This window comes from Phalacrocorax aristotelis, chromosome 9, assembly GCF_949628215.1.
Source record: "Phalacrocorax aristotelis chromosome 9, bGulAri2.1, whole genome shotgun sequence".
In the NCBI taxonomy this organism is placed as follows: domain Eukaryota; kingdom Metazoa; phylum Chordata; class Aves; order Suliformes; family Phalacrocoracidae; genus Phalacrocorax; species Phalacrocorax aristotelis.
Window position 1 is genome coordinate 20,440,879 of NC_134284.1, and position 17,061 is coordinate 20,457,939.

Consider the following 17,061-nt stretch of genomic DNA (forward strand, 5'->3'; position numbering starts at 1 on the left):
GATTCTTGAGAATATTTTAGACGGTGCTCCTAGCGATTTTTTTAATTTGCTATATGTGGTCTCAGAAAGTGCTTTTTAATATATCTGTCTTAAATACCTGCTGTTTGGTAGGATGGGTATGTAATTTTCCTATTTCTCCTTCTGTGAAGAATTTGGTGCATATATTTAACTGATATTTTTTTCTTCTTTAGCTTTCATATATTCATTCTTTTCCTGCCATGTTCTGAGACTCTCCATAATTCCCTTTATTTATATAGTTACCTCAGTGATATTTATAGACAGGGATTGTTTCGCATGGGCGTCCTTCTGAGACTCCAGATAAATGTACCTTTCTTGCCTCTCAAGACCAGATAATGTAGTTTGGTGCCTGTTGAGCCAAGTGCAGATGTCCATTGGGTACAAGTACATTTCTGATGTGCTGATTTGGATTTTTTGCTGAGGGTTACCCCGTAGTCAGTATGCATGCTGGGTAGTAAACCACTGCAAAGTAAGCTGGAGAGAACTCTAGGTATCACTTTTATCAATTTGCTGGTCAGCCAATGAAGTTTGAAAATAAATTAAAACAAAATCTGCTTTAAATTGTTTGCACTTCTCATGGCTGCTTTGGCATGAGAAATGCTGTTCTCTGACTTGTTTTCAGACAGTGTATGTGCATGCAGGATTGTGATAGTGTGATGCTTGTTTTTAGACAGCAACACTCCAGACTTACTGCTGGAGTATTTTTGCAGTAATGGAGAAATACCTGAGTTTCAGTGAACTAGCTCTGGTACCAGCAGCAGCGAAGCAGAAGCTCCAGTTATGGCCTAAATATCCAGGCTTCCAGCTGGGCTTGCACCATGTGTGCTGGGGCTTCTGTGAAAGTAGTTCTATTACTGGTAGCTGACCTGGCTAGATTAGAGAGAGATGTGTTGTATTAAACTATACATTCTACGCTTAACTTCTAAAGTCTAAAAAAAAGCCCTGTACTAATCTTTTGTGATTGGCCTGTGACATCGCTACATCAATGTACCTTTTTTCCCTCTTCCTTTCCTTTTGCTAATTTCACTTCTGTGGCCTTTGGCCTTGTACTCAGTTTCATGTATGCTCTGCTCGAAGTGAAGGTTAGGTCTCCTTCTTTGTGAATTGGTATGAGCTCATTGCAACATTCATTTACAGATACTAAATAATCATGAGATAGAATTTCACGTGGACAAAGACAGTGTGAAAAGGACTGTAAATTTGGATTGTGGAATTACTATAATGCTTATCTTCTTACCTTCCAGCAGTGGACTCTCCTTCTATATGCCTCTATTCTGGATTAAGATTACTTCTGTTCTGAAATAATTAATATGCATTTAGGAAAAAAATCACTCTCCCTTCCTCAAATCTTAAGCATCACTTAAGATGCTGCTAAATATGTGGAAGTCTCCAAATCTTTTAAGAAACTGGTTTTTACCAGCTTTCATATCAAATGAAGTATATAGCAGAGGGTAGGACTTGAAAAGGGATCATTCTTGAAGTACTCCAGTAGTGTTTACAGCTACTTATTGGATTTCTAGGGTAAGGAGAAAATGTCCCAAGGGATATTGTCTGGGGAAAACAACCAGAGAACTGTGCAAATCTGCCATTTGAAAAATTATTAATGTAGTAAATGAATCATGACATAGGAGCTGGAGGGTTAAATCTTGGTTGCCGTAGATGGGCTTACTTCCATGGAAAAGGTGAAGTAGGCTTTAGCCTATAGTGTAAGAAGCACATTGGCATCATTTGGTATTATCAGGCAGAAACTGCAGACTGGAATGTGCATATATTTGTGACTTTGAGCTAAAGCATATGAACTGAGGAGTAATACTAGTAATCCTGTGTGCTCAGAAAGTGTAAACCTGACCCTGCAAAACTGTGATGTTTGTTTAAAAGATAAACAAGAAGTCAGGTCTCTCTTTTTTTTTTTGTCTTCTGGGTTTCATAAGTCCTTTTGATTTTTGGGGTTGGGCCTTCTTCCACAAACAGAAAGGCTAGAAGCAGATTTTTTTGTTTTAAGTGAAAGCTGATGTTCTTACATAATTGCATGATTCCAGGACTGTGGCTTCAGGAAAAGTAAAAAGCAAATATCACATGGCTTGCAACAAAGTAATGAGAATTGGCTACACCACATGAGCATGGCTCACAGGGAGAAACTGTTGTGCTTCTGTTTGTCCGTATGAAAATAGGTTTTTCAAAACACCAAGTGGTACATGGAACAGAAAATTATCCTAAATACTCAGCTCCAAAACCTGACTTCATTATAGATCCAGTGGTTTTTGATGCTGTTTTTTTGAGAGCTTAATGTGTGCAACTTGAAACAATCTTTTCAAAATTGATCTTCCTTCCAAAATAAAAGCAAAATTCAGAGAATGAATCAGCTGATCTCAGCTTATGGCATCAACAGCCTGATTTTTATAAGGGCTGGGCATGGTGTGTCTGGTGAGCTGAGTTCCTTGAAAACCTGGTCTTGCCTGTGCTGAACCCTCTTGGGAATTCTGGACCCAGAAAGGTTACCTAATAAACAGCTTTGAGGGGCTTCCTCTGTCATAATATTGTGTCTTTGTATTTCACCTGTTCCGTCTTGACTGATGGAGCTTTTTGGACAAAGCTCAAGAAAACTCACTGTTGGAAACAATCCTGAATTGGTGGGGGTGGAATAAATGTTTGAATAGGTCTTTCTACTGCTGCTTTCCAGCGTTTTCCTTCTATATCCAGAAAGAAAAACTTCAAAGTAAAGAAAGTGCAAACAATACTAATGCCTGACTTCATTTTATGTCTTTCTCTGGTCTCTGTAGGCCTGACCTAAAGACTACTGTTGCTCTGCTACCTCATGCCCATTTGTTTCTAGAAAAACAGTTTATTTAACTTAATCTTAGCCTGCTAGAAGAGATCATGTATAGGTTTTGTGCTGTTTCCATTTGGAGGGTAACCCAATTTTCCTGGATGGTTAAAATCCCTACTTGGATTTGGTGTCAGAAAAACGGTAAAAATACATATATGTTAAATATTGAATTTAATTTCATTTTCCATGCATTTGGGGAAAAAGAATGGTGTCTGCCAAAACAGCTGCTTTTAAATGAGCCATACTACAGCTTTTGCTGAAGTAGAAGGGTTTCAAAAGCCTGTTATTATGCATTAACTGTGCTGAAGGCACAATAGCACAGTTTCATTTGAAGTGCACTTCTATTCTGAAAGATAGCTGCTCTAGCAGCTCTTGCTGTTTCTTCCTTCTCAACCTGTGCAGTTTTCAAGTAACCTGGTAGCTTTACTGGCTACCAGCAGTTCAAACTTAATCTGTGGTCTGACTTTGATCAAGTCAAATTTTGCCAGTCATTTTGCCATTTGAATGGGGTTGTCACTTCTATCTGTGGATGTACTAGGCAGGAAATAGCCTCATATTCTATGTTATTTGAGGTAATAACACCCTATTTTATTATCTGAAGAAGGCTAGGAAGAACGAACTTGGTTGTAAAGAAAAATACTTTTATAGTCAGTTTGCAAGCAGAGGTATTTGTTAAACAGTATCAGTGGTATTTTCTAACGAAAAATGTTATTTCATGCATCTATATCTATTCATAAATGTGATAATCTTTCATATTAGCTCTGCCACTGGTAGCCAGCTTTTCTTTTTGTCTTTGAAGGGCAGTTTTGATCCCATTGTTACATGGCATCAATGGAATAATAATGCATTCCCTTTTTGGAATGGGTGACATCTGCCAAATGAGCTCTTCAGATGTTCAGAGAGGAAGGAGACTTCAACCTTGGGCCAGATTCACTTAACTGATCTGTCTTGCTTGCATATTCAAGCAGCACAGAAAAGAGATATTCCAGCTATGAAATTCTGTCGTGTAGGGAAATCTGTCAAGGCCAACTTCTGTAGTGGTTGTTCTCATGCACCTGCTGAAAGAGTCATTTTGAGAACAAAGGAGGAGGTAGTGGTCTACTCTGATTGTCGAGCTGTTCATTAGGCATGATACAACAACAGTATATATAAAAGCAGCTCCAATGTATATTCAGTAACAAAACTGGGGAGGTATAACCCACCTTCTGTAAAAATGTCCTTTTTTTTGTGCCAAATGGAGTGTGTTATTTCAAGGAGGGTTACTAGTCCACAGTGTCTTAAAATTGTGTTACACTTCATAATCTTTTCAGTGAAGTGCTACAGCTTGCCTGGCTGATTTTCAAACTCCTCAGGTATCGAAACCAGATTGTAATTTTCCCTGGCTATACAGTTTACTAATAGATTTGTAGTGAAATCCCCTTGCAGATGTCATTGATGTTGCAGGCAGTGCAGCCTCTCCTTGGCAGCAGGTTTTTGGCCTTATTGTGTAGAGGTGAACAAACTGAGATTATAAATGGATAGGCTGAACAACTAGCATAAATACTTTCTATCCTTTAGTTCTGGAAGAAATCTAAAAGTCTGACTGGGAGAAAAAAGAAAAAGGAAAACAAAAACCAAGCAAAAACCAAACAAAACAAGACCTCATTGAGCTTGAGGTGATAATACTAAAAACTCATAGAAAGCAAGCGGTGTTTGGTTCTCCAGCTTGTTTGCAGCTGGAAAGCTTGCCTGTGAAAAACATAAGGAATTATTCTTTTTCTATTGGGATGAAAAATTGCCTGACCTTTTAATAACTGTCCTTATGTAGGTCACAGTATCGATAGTTAATCCAGTCATTATCCCTTTTCCAAAACTTTTTTTCCTGTCAGGTAGTGAACTTGCCAGGGACATTGCTTTCTACCTGTATTTAAAAAGGACACAGCCAAGTTGAGTCTAAAACCCTGCATAGCCAGAGGGCTCCCTCTCTCAAATGAAATAAGAGGCTGTAGGCCATAGAAACTGTCAACTTTCAGGAAGCAAAAAATGAGGGAAAGGTGAAGGGGAGAGGGGAGGTTGAACGTATGAAACTCAAAGTCAGAAAACCAGAGGGAAATTCCAGGTAGAAGACACCAGTTTTTACTGGTGACTGATGTCTGATTAATTCACAGAACAGTCATGAGGTGGCACAATTTAAACCCGTTCACATTATTCCACAATGATTATTCAGTCCTGAGTGGAGGATGAACCATATTATTTCCCCTAAGCTGGGAAATGACATGTCCAAATAAGCTGCACCAGTGCTGGACCCTGCCAGTGTTTGAACTGCTTTCGCAGCCTTGGCTCAGAGTAGTGCAAACGCAGCTGAGGCAGTATAAGACAGTAAGTAAAAAAGGGGAGACGGTGAAAAATGTTTTAGTATCCTGGTTGAGGAATCTGAGGTGTAAAATAAAAGGGTTGATGCACTTGGGTGAGGTTTTGAAGAATACACATGTGATTTGTGGAAAACCAGTATCATAACCACAGATGATGTTAGAGATCAGAAATTCTGTGACTGGTCACTGAGACCAACGGGTTATTCTACACAAGCACTGGAGAACTGTCAAATGGATGCAGATTTAGGGCACTGCACTGCACTGAATTAAAATCTTTTAATGTAAGTTGGTTTTAGACTGTAATAAAGCTAGGTGTGGGTAATTTCACCTCTGTTCAGCACTGATTTAGGAATGTTCCATGTCCTCATTCTTAGTTAATTTGAGAGGATTTCACAGTTTGGCTGTGCTGAAATCCTGGATCGTGGTAGAGGTGTTCAGGCAGGTTCTAGCCATCTTTTATGGAACTGTTACTTTACGGTAATAAGGTTGAGATACAGCTGTATGAAGGCATTAGGCAAGAACTATCCATATCAGAAAATAATGTAAAATAATAACTCTTGTCAGAAAGAAAACTCATCATGAGGTTCTTGATCTCTAGCTCTTTAAAGGCAGTTTCTAAAGAGTATATCAGCTGGAGGCCAGGGAAGGAAAAAAATCCATGGTCCCAAATCTTGGGGTCCTTTTAGAGTTATCTTGAGGACATTAAAACCATTAACACAAAGCCCAGTACATGTGAAATGCTGCACTCTGATATACATCCCCATGTTGCAGTATTTGTGCATTCATGTGTCATCACTGACTCCCTGGGTCAGGAGATGAGATTTCATCATGCCTTTCAATTTTCTTTTCACTGGCAGATAATTGTTAATGTATTTTTATTTGATTGTTTGACATTGCCTTAATGAATGCAAATACTTTTTTATAAAAGAGAAAAGAAACTACTTGTAAGTCCAGGACTTAATAAGGTATTAATTTTACTTTTTATTGTAGCTAATCCAGTCTTGTTTAGATATTGTCACAATTTAATGCTGATGGAAGGAGAGTTTTGAAGGCTATTTCATTAAAATACCATCTTTTACAATACACATATTAAATGGATTTAATAGTTTAAAGTTGAATCAGTTATTTGCTTCATAAGCTGCTACTTACCATTGCACTGATAATTGCATTTGGCAGTCCTCTGTTGGTTGAGCAATGCAAATTGAATTAGTATACCACAGAGATAAAATTTGCTCATAATTCTACTGTATGTGAGGTGAGGACTGTGGAGGAGGATGCTTACAGTGCCTCCTGCCGTACAGTACTTTGCCTGTAAATAGAAAGCTTGATCTTTGGCATCACATAGCATTACACTGATGCACAAATGTCTCTCAAAGAAGTTGGGTGGTATTTCATATCTTTTCATGGCGCTTCATTCAGATCCTCTGTTGCTGTCCAGGTGATATAATCCATGAAACCAGTTTACTAAAGAGTTGTCTCTTAAGGAATTTCCTTGCAGAATTTTTCAAGTAAATGTGTGTGTTTCTTCGAATTGCCCATTCCTGATTTGCTTGAACACTGATGCCTAGATTAGTATCCAGCAGAAGCTGAAGTGAGTATTTGAGGGAAAATCCACGTCATCCTGCTACAGAAAACTGGAAACAGCTGTCTAATGGGAATGGGAGCTTAAATCTTGGTAATTCTTATTTTTTTCTGGATGGCATCCAGGATTATCAGTGAATTGTTCTTTTTTTTTCCTTCTTTGGTCCTTGTAAGATTTTTAAGGTGTATAAAAGCACTTGTTGAGTATACTATTTTTCTCAACTGACAATTCAGAGTTAAGGGGATGTTAGCTTGTGGTGTTATAAAGGGTTATTTTAAAATTTGACATTTATGTGATTTTTTTTCCCCATGAATTTAGGCTTTCTGTAATTCTGTAAAAAATAGAGGTTTAATGTACTATGGCACATTTATGATTTTCTAATGACTGTCAAAATTTATTGTGTCTGATTTGGGAAGTAGTATTGAAAAGGAGGACTTTCATATGACACGTTTTATATATGAGTAAACTGGTTTCACTCTGATAATATGATTTCAGGTTGACTTTATTTCCAGTGTTAACACTGGAATACGTAACTAAAACAGGTCAATACATTTCTATGAGCAAAAGCAACCCTGCTCTTCCTTTCTAAAGTACACAATTGCTGTCACAGTACTGACAGTGCACAGGTTATGCAAGAGGATCAGATGAGTGTATTATGCCACTCCCCAAGACTATCGACGTGCCTGTTTGGTGAGACTGTCGCCACTTCAGTGCCTGAGCTAATATGTGAAACGTGACTAGGGACTGACACTCTTGACATCGGTCGTAAAGAGAATATGGGAGGAATTTCTCCCATTGCCATCAGTGTGCTTTCAAAGTGCCTAACCTTCTTTCCATAAAAATGTTCCCAGTGCACTGATTTTGAAGAACAGTATGGGCCAAAGCCACAAATGTTTTGAAAGCAAGGGTGATTCTAAGACATCTGTATCCCATTCATTGCAACTCAGCTCATATAGGACCCCTGCATTCAGGGAGATGTGGTCGGAAGAAGTAATGATTTTTTGGCTTTCACTCAAATCTTCTAACACATTCTGTTAGTACAGAATTATAAATTAGTGTAAGTTGCAATACTGTGAAGGCTGTTGCAAGTTCAACTCTCAGCGCACAAACTGTTGACATTTTGCTGCTGACACCAGGTAATGATGCATGCATTTGTTTAACAGGTATAAAGAAGTTCACTTCTGCACACAGTGAGGAGTTTGTTTGCTGTCCCTGAGGCACAAATACATGTGCATGAACGCAACACCAGGCCTTCAGAAGATGACGCTCTGCAATGTGAGAAGGGAATTGCACATAACCAGAAATACACTAAGTGCAGAGGTGCCTAAAGCTGCTTGCAGTGCTTAAACAAATGACACAAATTTGAAATATTCAAGCTGGTTTGTGAATATGATTATAGAGGGGATAAAAGTGGAAGTATGTAATTCTGCCTTCTGTCTGTTCTTCTTCCCCTTATACCTCTGCCTTGGGTGAGTCTGATGATCAACAACCCCTGAATGCCAAGGCACAGGGGTAGGTATTGCGATCTGTAGATCTAACATGTCCTGAAGGGACAGAGGAACACAGGCAGAGGAACAAGATGCAGAAGTGGACTTCTGTGTATATCAGTTGCCTAACCCGCTTCCTGCAAAGGCAGAGTGGAGTTGATTGCATGTGTCCTTTCAAACAGCTACAGCTCCCTTCTCCCTATGAGGAGGAATTTAAGAATTGTAACAGGCTTGAATGCTTAGCAGGTATTAAGAGTTGGCGTGTTTGTTGCCTCTGTGGGTGAATCAACTGCTGGTAAGGTGAAGAGATCACATGTCGAGGCAGGTTATAAAACCACAGATCCACGTGGTTGTTGAGATGTTCTGTCAGGCTTAGGAGATTTTGAAACTTAACTTCATTGACAGCCTGCCTGCCACTGTATGGGTAGGGCATATGGGAACAATGTTCTGATGGTACCCAGAAGTAATCCGGTAACAGCCTAAGTCTGGGCAGGTGTCACAGGCATGCCTGGGTTACCTCAGCTGCTTCATACCAGACCTTCACTCCAGAGCCATGCAGACAGCTTAAGCTGTGCAGTTGCTGTTATATTCTGTATATCTTTAGCCACAGACAGCTCAACCAGAGCTTTTTATCAAAGGTGAATCAGCCTTTTTGTCATGGCATAATCAAGGATTTTTTTGTTTCCATCACTCAGAGAAAAAGGTGGCAGTGTACCCTCCAAGTCGTGGCTGGATAAGCTGCTTTTGTTTCCCTACTCATTTTATGACCAGGGAGAGGGATGATGACAGTTCCAATATAGGCTTGGCTTTCTTCGTGCCCTGCCTTCCCCCTCAGTAAATCTGTGCTTGATAAGATGAACTGCAGGAGCCATGGGTTTGCAACAGTCCCAGCAGGATAAATATTTCTGTATTTCTAGCTGATTTTAAGATGATTGCTGTATGTTCTCCTCCTTTTTTTGGCAAAGGTTAGCCCCATTAGATGTACTGTTCTTCATTTCATCTCCTTCTCCCATCTGTTCTGTCTCTTTTCAGTAGAAACTGAGGAGATGTAGCTCCCACTCGGGCTGCCAGATAGCTCCGTCTCCCATACACGAGAAAATATCTCTGCATGAAGTAGAGTGGTGCCCCGCTGTGCACACACATCAGATTGTACTATGAGGGCACAATGTGCTCGCTCAAACTCCATAGTAATGTCATATCCCCTCTGTCAGCTCATACAGATGAGGGAATACCGCTGCCCCCCTCAGTTAAGTCACTTTCATTTCCAGGCCTAAGCTATGCAGCAAGATGGTTTGCAGTGGAGGTGGCTTGCTTTGCTTGGTGGTCCGATGCCAGGGCTCATTTCTATCTTCTGACTCTTACCTTTGACATCTGGTTGTCTGGTTTCCTATTTAACATTAACTTCGAATAAGTAAAGTCACATTAGAAGGATAGTGATTTTTATTTATGCTTCTCGAAACTTCAGTTTATACTGACTTAACCATTTTTAATGTTATACTGTGAAATATTTTACAGTCAACTGAACGAGGTCACCAGGTAGGTAATAACTTCCCAGATACTATATCTGTTTTGTCAGGTTATGGGACAGGGTCATATTCCCTCTGCTCTGCGGTGGCAGCAGGGGGATGGTGCTCCTGGCACAAGCACCTGTGATGGGAGCTGCAAACCTTTGCATCAGATTATGTGAAAGAACGTACCCTGTGTGCAAGGTCACACTATCGTTGCTAGAGACTCAAGCCAGGGCTCTGGTCTCTGCTGTCCTAGTGCATTGCTGGAATACGTGTATTCTTACAGCCACAGCTTGAATGGAGGAGGCAGAGGACAAATGGGGCATGCAATAAGAAAAACAGTATACATGTCCTGAATACAATCATGTGGGCATGGTATTTTAGCCAGTCTTGCAAGAACAACCATATTTTGTACAATGCTGGCAGCTATAGCTCTGGGTCTTTTCTCCCAGAGAAGTCTCCTTAATGCTTTTAAAATTATTAATCATTTTAGTTAATATTAATTGCTAATGGTCAGAATTTATTTAAAATCACATGCTTTGGGTGCTGATTTTTTTTTTTTTGCCATACTTTATTTCATGTGGTAGGGAATAATTCCTCTGACAAATTTTGCTTTTGGCAGCTAGTGTAGCTGAGACGTTCTTAAATTTGATGGTATTCCAGTATTATTCCAGAAGGGTATTCCTTCCTGATTGCTACATGGGGGGAATGCTATTACTCTATTTTACTCTATTACATATTACTATATATAGCAGTGTATTACTACAGGGAACGTGCTTGGCTGTTGCATGCATATGAGGTTCTGCTGGCACCTTAAAAGGTTTATCTGTAGATAAAAGTGTTGCAGATTGCTGCATCTCAACCATAGTTTGTGGATTATGCTGCACTGCCTTCCAGTAAAAGAGTAAGAATGTCAACTCTAAATACACAGTGTCTCAAAACTACAATGGAACCAGTTTTCTCCCAGTTTACGTATATTTCCACTATCCTTTTCCTTGTTTGAGGGTAACAGTGATTAAAACCAAATAGAAAGGAAGATGTTTTACTCCCATATTTTGATTTTAGAAGTACTTGAATTTGTTTATCTCAGTAGTCAAATGTCTTCTATTTACAGTGTGGTTTGCATTTGTATAGCAATGCTAATTCCTGACTGTTGGGTAAGGTCACAAATCTCTTTACAGTGCAAATCACAACCTTGAAACCTCTGGAGTTCTGCAGCAACGCAGATCCACATTCTTGAAGCTAGTTCTGTGCTATTGTGCTGATGCATTTGTGTGTTTATATCCACTATTGCTTTCATTTTTCCTGGTGATTACAGAAGGGGGACCAGGAATAGAATATTTACCTAGGAGTAGGAGTAGGAAATCACATTCAGGAATATCTAAGCAAAATTTAATATAGATTTATGTAGTTTTTGTTGTCTGAGATTTAAAAGAAAAGAGGCACCTCTATCTTGGGAAAGCTCTGTTTAACGTATCAAGTGCTGATATTGGTTCCAGTCAGAGTACAACGGAAAGAACAGGTCTTCTTGAAAATCCTAATGAAAATCAGTAAAGGAACTGCAGTCAGTCATTGTTGATGAACTCGTTATTCTATGCTAAATATTTTACAGACCATTAATAGTTTTAAACAAAAATATAGTGGCTTTCAAACATTATGTTGGAGGATTTAGAGAGATTTTATAAAATGGTGACTTTGACTTTTGGAAGAAAGGTGTGATTTACGTGTGTAAGGTTTTAAACACTGCCTGCTGCCAGTGTATTAATTCAAAAATAATACATTTATGGTAGTGGGCACTAAGGTAAAAACAGAGCTATGGGAACTTTAGCTTTGCATAGAGACACTGTTCAAGTCTTTGTCAAACTAGACATATGCAACATATGTAGGTATGTGTAGTATGGTTGAGAAGAGGCTTTTTGTATTTGTATAAAACTCAGAGATTGAGGAGATGAGAAGTCATTTGGGCCTTTGAAACTAGATTATCCTCTCGCTGCAGCTAAGATTTTCAAGCGTGTTTGGTGGTTATAGATAACTCAAATTTAAGATACTCTAAAAAGTGTAATCTTCAAAGAGTTACAGTGCAACATTTCCTGAAAATAAGGCTGGTTTAGCATGTTTGAAGTTTAATAGCTAAAAATATTAACCATACCTCAAATTCTTGGATTCTATGTTCATGGTTATTGTGTTCAGAATTATACTCGGAAATTGAGAAAATATACCATTGAAATTTAAAATGGAACAGCATAAATATCATCTATTATGCTCTTAAGCATTTCTTTAAACTGGCAGGCTTGAATATGGGGAAGATGATCATATATTCCCTCTGTTTCCTTCCCTGTGTTTCAGTATACTGTGGTAAATTCCTAAGAACCTTCTGGAGCTTATCTTGTTGTCAACCTACATCTACAACTCTTTGCAGAGACGAACATGTTGTTATGAATAATAATTTAATCACCTCAGTGCATCTGGATTTCAGTGGTTGAAATAATTTTTACCCTTAAACTTCCCAGACTCCTGTCTGAGGCACTGTAGATCTCTATCCCTGCCTGTCTTGTCAATCTGGATGTTTTTTCTCTCATGTATTTCTTCAGGCCTTTGGTTTAGTCGCTGTCTTTGTCTCCACCATCTGGAATCTTTTTTTCACTCTGTTGCCTTTGTGTGGGACATAGATCCTTTAAATGAGCTCCACACAACTTCACCGTCAAACAGAAATAATCCCAAAATTCATGTCTTTGCACATTCCTCTTGTCCATCTACCATTTCTGTTTCATTCCTTCCTTCACCAGATTTAGATAGTAGACTTTCTGGAGAAAGTACATGGAATCACTTTACTTCTTGTGAAATGATTTGCAAGACTGTGGAGCCCTATAAAAGTTAAGAATCTGACAGAAGGTTACAACTATTGCATACTTTTTCAGGCAAGGCACACTTAAAGTCAGGATTCTTATTTCAGGGTGAATTTTTCTGCCTGTGCCTGTCACTTTGGAAGTATATTTAGAGGACATACAGAGCAGACAAAAGTAAAAATAAGGCATTAAGAATGTGAAACTCATTACAGTGGAGGTTGTTTTAAGTCACTGGAATGATGATAATTAATAATACCTAAGTATCAGTCCTCTGTTTCTACAGAGCAGAAGAGAGATTCTAAGGTGACAAGCTATAAAGTAATAAATTGGAAGATACACTCATGTTTGGTCATATATTTGTACAGATGCATCCTTATTTTTCAGTCTTCCTTTTATAAGTGCTGTACAATTAAAAAAAAAAAAGTATATTTCTTTTTCAGCCATTAATGAATTTCCTGAAGATGTATTTACAAACAAAGAACGGCAGCAAGGAGGAGTTCTGCTTCATATCATTGCTGTAAGTTTGCTCTACTGTGCTTCATTTTTGTTTCCCTTTTATTTGTCTTGTAAGAAGTTAATCATCTTAGTGGCCTTACTAAATAGAGCCCTGCATATATCAACATGTTTCTAATGCATTGATTTCGGTATTTCTGATATGTCTGTATGGGTACAAATGTTCAAAAGGTAACATCTTAGGGACTTGGTTTAGTGGTGGACTTGACAGTGGTAGGTTAATGGTTTTGACTCAATGATCTTAAGGGTCTTTTCTAACCTAAATGATTCTATGATTTTATGGTTTATTTAAGAAAATTATGCAAGTCTGAATTTTCAGTGCCTGTGCATTCAACCTCTTGGAGATAAAATCCTGGCCCCATGGATCACAGGCTTGTGTCTGTTTGTATTTCATCTTGTATAAACAGGATGTGGGATTCCTTTGCTGATGCCATCAAACATGATGTGGAAGTTTCTTGATTCTCTCTATTTCCTAGTGCGCCTCTATGCAAATGATGCAATTGTAATTAAAAAAACACAAACAAACAAAAAAAACCCCAAAATCAACCCTGAAGAAATATAGAAAATGTGTAGAGTTTTATATTTTATTATAGAAAAAAAACCCCAAAACAGGAAAGCCTGTGAGCTCTGGTTTTCCATTCCCAGCTCAGTGAAAGTAAATTAAAAAGGAGCTGTGTTTGATGGACAACGGCAGGATTAGGCCCACTGCATGAGCACAGCACATAAAGCCACATAAGGCAGTGGCAGAATCACATGTATGCAGGGAGCCAGGACCATTCCTGAGGGGTTTGGTGCAGTGAGCCATGGCCAGGGTCTGATTCTTTCCAGGTGTGATAATTTCTTGAGTATTGTTAATCAACAAAATTTCTATTTAATTACTTGGTCCAATAATTACTTGAAAACAGAGATGATGACTATGTAACTGTAAGCCTTACCAGTTACTTTCCTGTATATGAACTCAATTGTGGCACCCTATTCTGTCAAACTGTGGTACCTTTCATATTCTAGGGTCTGGCAAAAGTTCTTGTTCTAAACTTAATATTACATTCAAGAATCTGTTTTTATGCTGTAAATTGATCAGTAGAGGGATTTATCTTTGGAATGGAATAGAAAATGAAGCTATATATTTCTGTTAGTCTGAATAAATATAGCATTGCCTTCCTCCTCCTTCTCACGTACAGGAAAAATCTGAAGTATTTCCCGAATTTATTTTCTTTACAGGCTCTTTATATGTTCTATGCTTTGGCTATAGTATGTGATGACTTCTTTGTTCCATCCTTAGAGAAGATTTGTGAGGTACGTTAAAGAACTTTATTACTCTTCTGCAATTTTATTTAGAAACTATTATAGAATCAAACCTTTTGTGCCATTGTTGTTTGGAGAGCATTCCTGTCACCTTTCTGGCCTTCGTCCTTTTCAAATGATTCAAGCTTTCCATCAAAAAATGAACCTGTGGTCTGGGCACATTGGTCCCCCTGGCCATGCACGAGGAGAAAAAAATGAAAGATTTAATGAGATCAGATGGTAAAATCCACTCTTAAATACCTGAAGCGTGTAGCTAGAATGGATATGACATATGGATGAGTTGGATTTATTATTGTACTCCTAGTTTTAAAAGTCACTTGTGAAAAGAAATCATACACAGACAAATTAATGTGTTGGCTATGCAAGTTTTATTGCACATCTACCACTGTATCAGCAAGGAGAAAGCAAGCATATGTGGTCCTAGCATAAGGTGGAGAAAAGCAAGAAAAGGGAGGATGCATGAGGAAAGTATGTACTTCAGTTTGATACGGAATGAGAATACATATTTTATATGCAAAAAATTAGTAAATAAATGCAATTCTTTTACCTAACTGTTGAGAAGGCTTTGCAAAATTACATGTAGGATTCTATTTAAGTGAGGTGATTGGGGCAGGGTAGAATTTATACTTGACCTGTAAATGTTGTGTTAGGTAAGGCTTTGGTGAACTACAAAATGAATACGAAATACAAATCTAGATTTTAATTCCTCCTTGAAGGCAAAATGAAAATCTCATCTCCTTTGCTTTTTAAGAAAACTGTGTGTGACCATTTTCTGAAAATCTCCTGTAGCTAGTTAAAAAGTCTATTTTCCTATGGATATGTGTACTGAATTCCTATTAGTGTTACTCAGAGCTATATACTTACACTTACCAATTGAAGAACAAAGAGAAGAATAAGGAAGGTGGGCAATAATAGTAAAATACTCAACAGGGATCTTTTCTTTCCCTTTTCAAACATTCTGTCTCCAGCATGCACCTTATACACCATATTTAAGTTGTACCAGTTGGGTTGTTGTACCAATTAAGTTGTCACTAATCCTTCATAAAATCTTCGTCTCATGTTCTGCCGAACATTAAAACAGCTAAGAAGAATTCAGATAGCACACTTAAATTTGAGCTCCTGCAACAGTATGACTGGTAATAGATCAAATGGTACATTAAGGGCTTGTGTTTATGTTTTGCAAAGTTCTGTAGCATGTCATTTTCATCAGCTCAAAATGTTGCATATTGACTGAAAAATACAGGATTTCTGTACTGGTCCTTTTGTCACTAATCACTTTTCTGTCCTTGGAAGGAAAATAAGTTACTAAAGATGAGTCTAGAGACTCTCAAAAAGGAAGAAGCTCCTCCATAAAACCCCCTTTATAGTTCAAGGGAAAGATCTTCAAACATTACAAAATTGATGCAGCCCACTTGTGGACCTACGCACGTTTCTGCTGGTCTGAGTTATCTGTATCCTATTAGAGCTTAAGACACACTCATAAAAATAGAACTGTCTACAGTACACATGCCTCTTGGTGTCTAATTGGACTAGTTTTGTCTGTGTCAGCAGACTCGTTTTTGATTAACACAGTTGTAAAGTGAAGCCAGAATCAGGCCTGCTGTTTGTAAGACTTATTCACAGAGGTTATATTTTTCTCTTACAGATTTTTGTTTTCAAAATTTAGAAGCCTTGAGAATTGCCCTTAATTCTTGAATGATTGTGTTTAGAGTCCCCAAATAAATTAATGAAAACAATTTGAGATGTTTACAATCTTTCTGAATCGGCAGAGATGCTTTTCTCTATGCAGCTACATGTAACCCACAATTGGCTATTCAATTATATACAAGTAGGTAATTTATTTCTGACACTTGACTGAGTTATGGCATAAACATTTTACTTGCCCAAAGTCTATTTGCCTTCTCAAAAGGCAGTGTCTAATTTAGCATCATAGAGACTGTTCATCCTTTAACAGCATTGTGGACAGAAAATGAAGAGCTTCTGTCTTTGCAACTGTAGAACTGTGCAATGTAAATACAGTAGCAGCACTGCAATTACCAATGCTTTTCTTCCAGAAACTACATTTGAGTGAAGATGTTGCTGGAGCCACATTCATGGCAGCAGGGAGCTCCACTCCAGAACTGTTTGCATCTGTTATAGGTATGGAGCCCACATACTAGCTTTTATGAGATCTGCCGTTAAAAAACCAGCAGCAGATCAAGCAGAGGTATCCAAAAGTGCTACCATTCTTCTGTCAATTTATAATCAGCAATTGCAGCTGTCAGCTAGTCTGTGGTTCATGGTATAATTACCTACTCAAAATATCTCATGAAACTGTGAATCTCCTCTCAAAACACAGAGAGGAGAGGCTGGTTCTGAACATAGGAAGTAAAAGAAGAGATTTATTGCAGTCCCCTGAGAGAAGGTTTGAGGTATTTAATGACTCTTTGGCTTCTTTCTTCACAAATAAAGGAACTTAATTTTAGCAAGGAAGTATGAGAACAGGGAAGATGGGAGAAGAACAAAATAATGTGTAGGTAAGTCAGATCTGTTAAAGGCAGAAGGACATGGTGTACATCACAGAATTATCTGAAATAATCTCTGAAATATTATTGGTATAAAAAGGAGGTCTAAATGGCAAAACC

The 17,061-nt window shown here is 38.2% G+C and overlaps 1 protein-coding gene across 2 annotated transcripts in view; it reads left to right on the top strand.

Annotated features, from left to right (window-relative positions):
* Nucleotides 1-17,061, top strand: part of SLC24A4 (solute carrier family 24 member 4) — a 95,121-nt gene that overhangs the window by 44,517 nt on the left and 33,543 nt on the right. For both annotated transcript variants that reach the window (XM_075103744.1, XM_075103745.1), the window contains exons 3-5: nt 13,060-13,136; nt 14,354-14,428; nt 16,492-16,576. In XM_075103744.1, the coding sequence (XP_074959845.1) occupies nt 13,060-13,136; nt 14,354-14,428; nt 16,492-16,576 (237 nt within the window). The remainder of the gene's footprint in view (nt 1-13,059; nt 13,137-14,353; nt 14,429-16,491; nt 16,577-17,061) is intronic.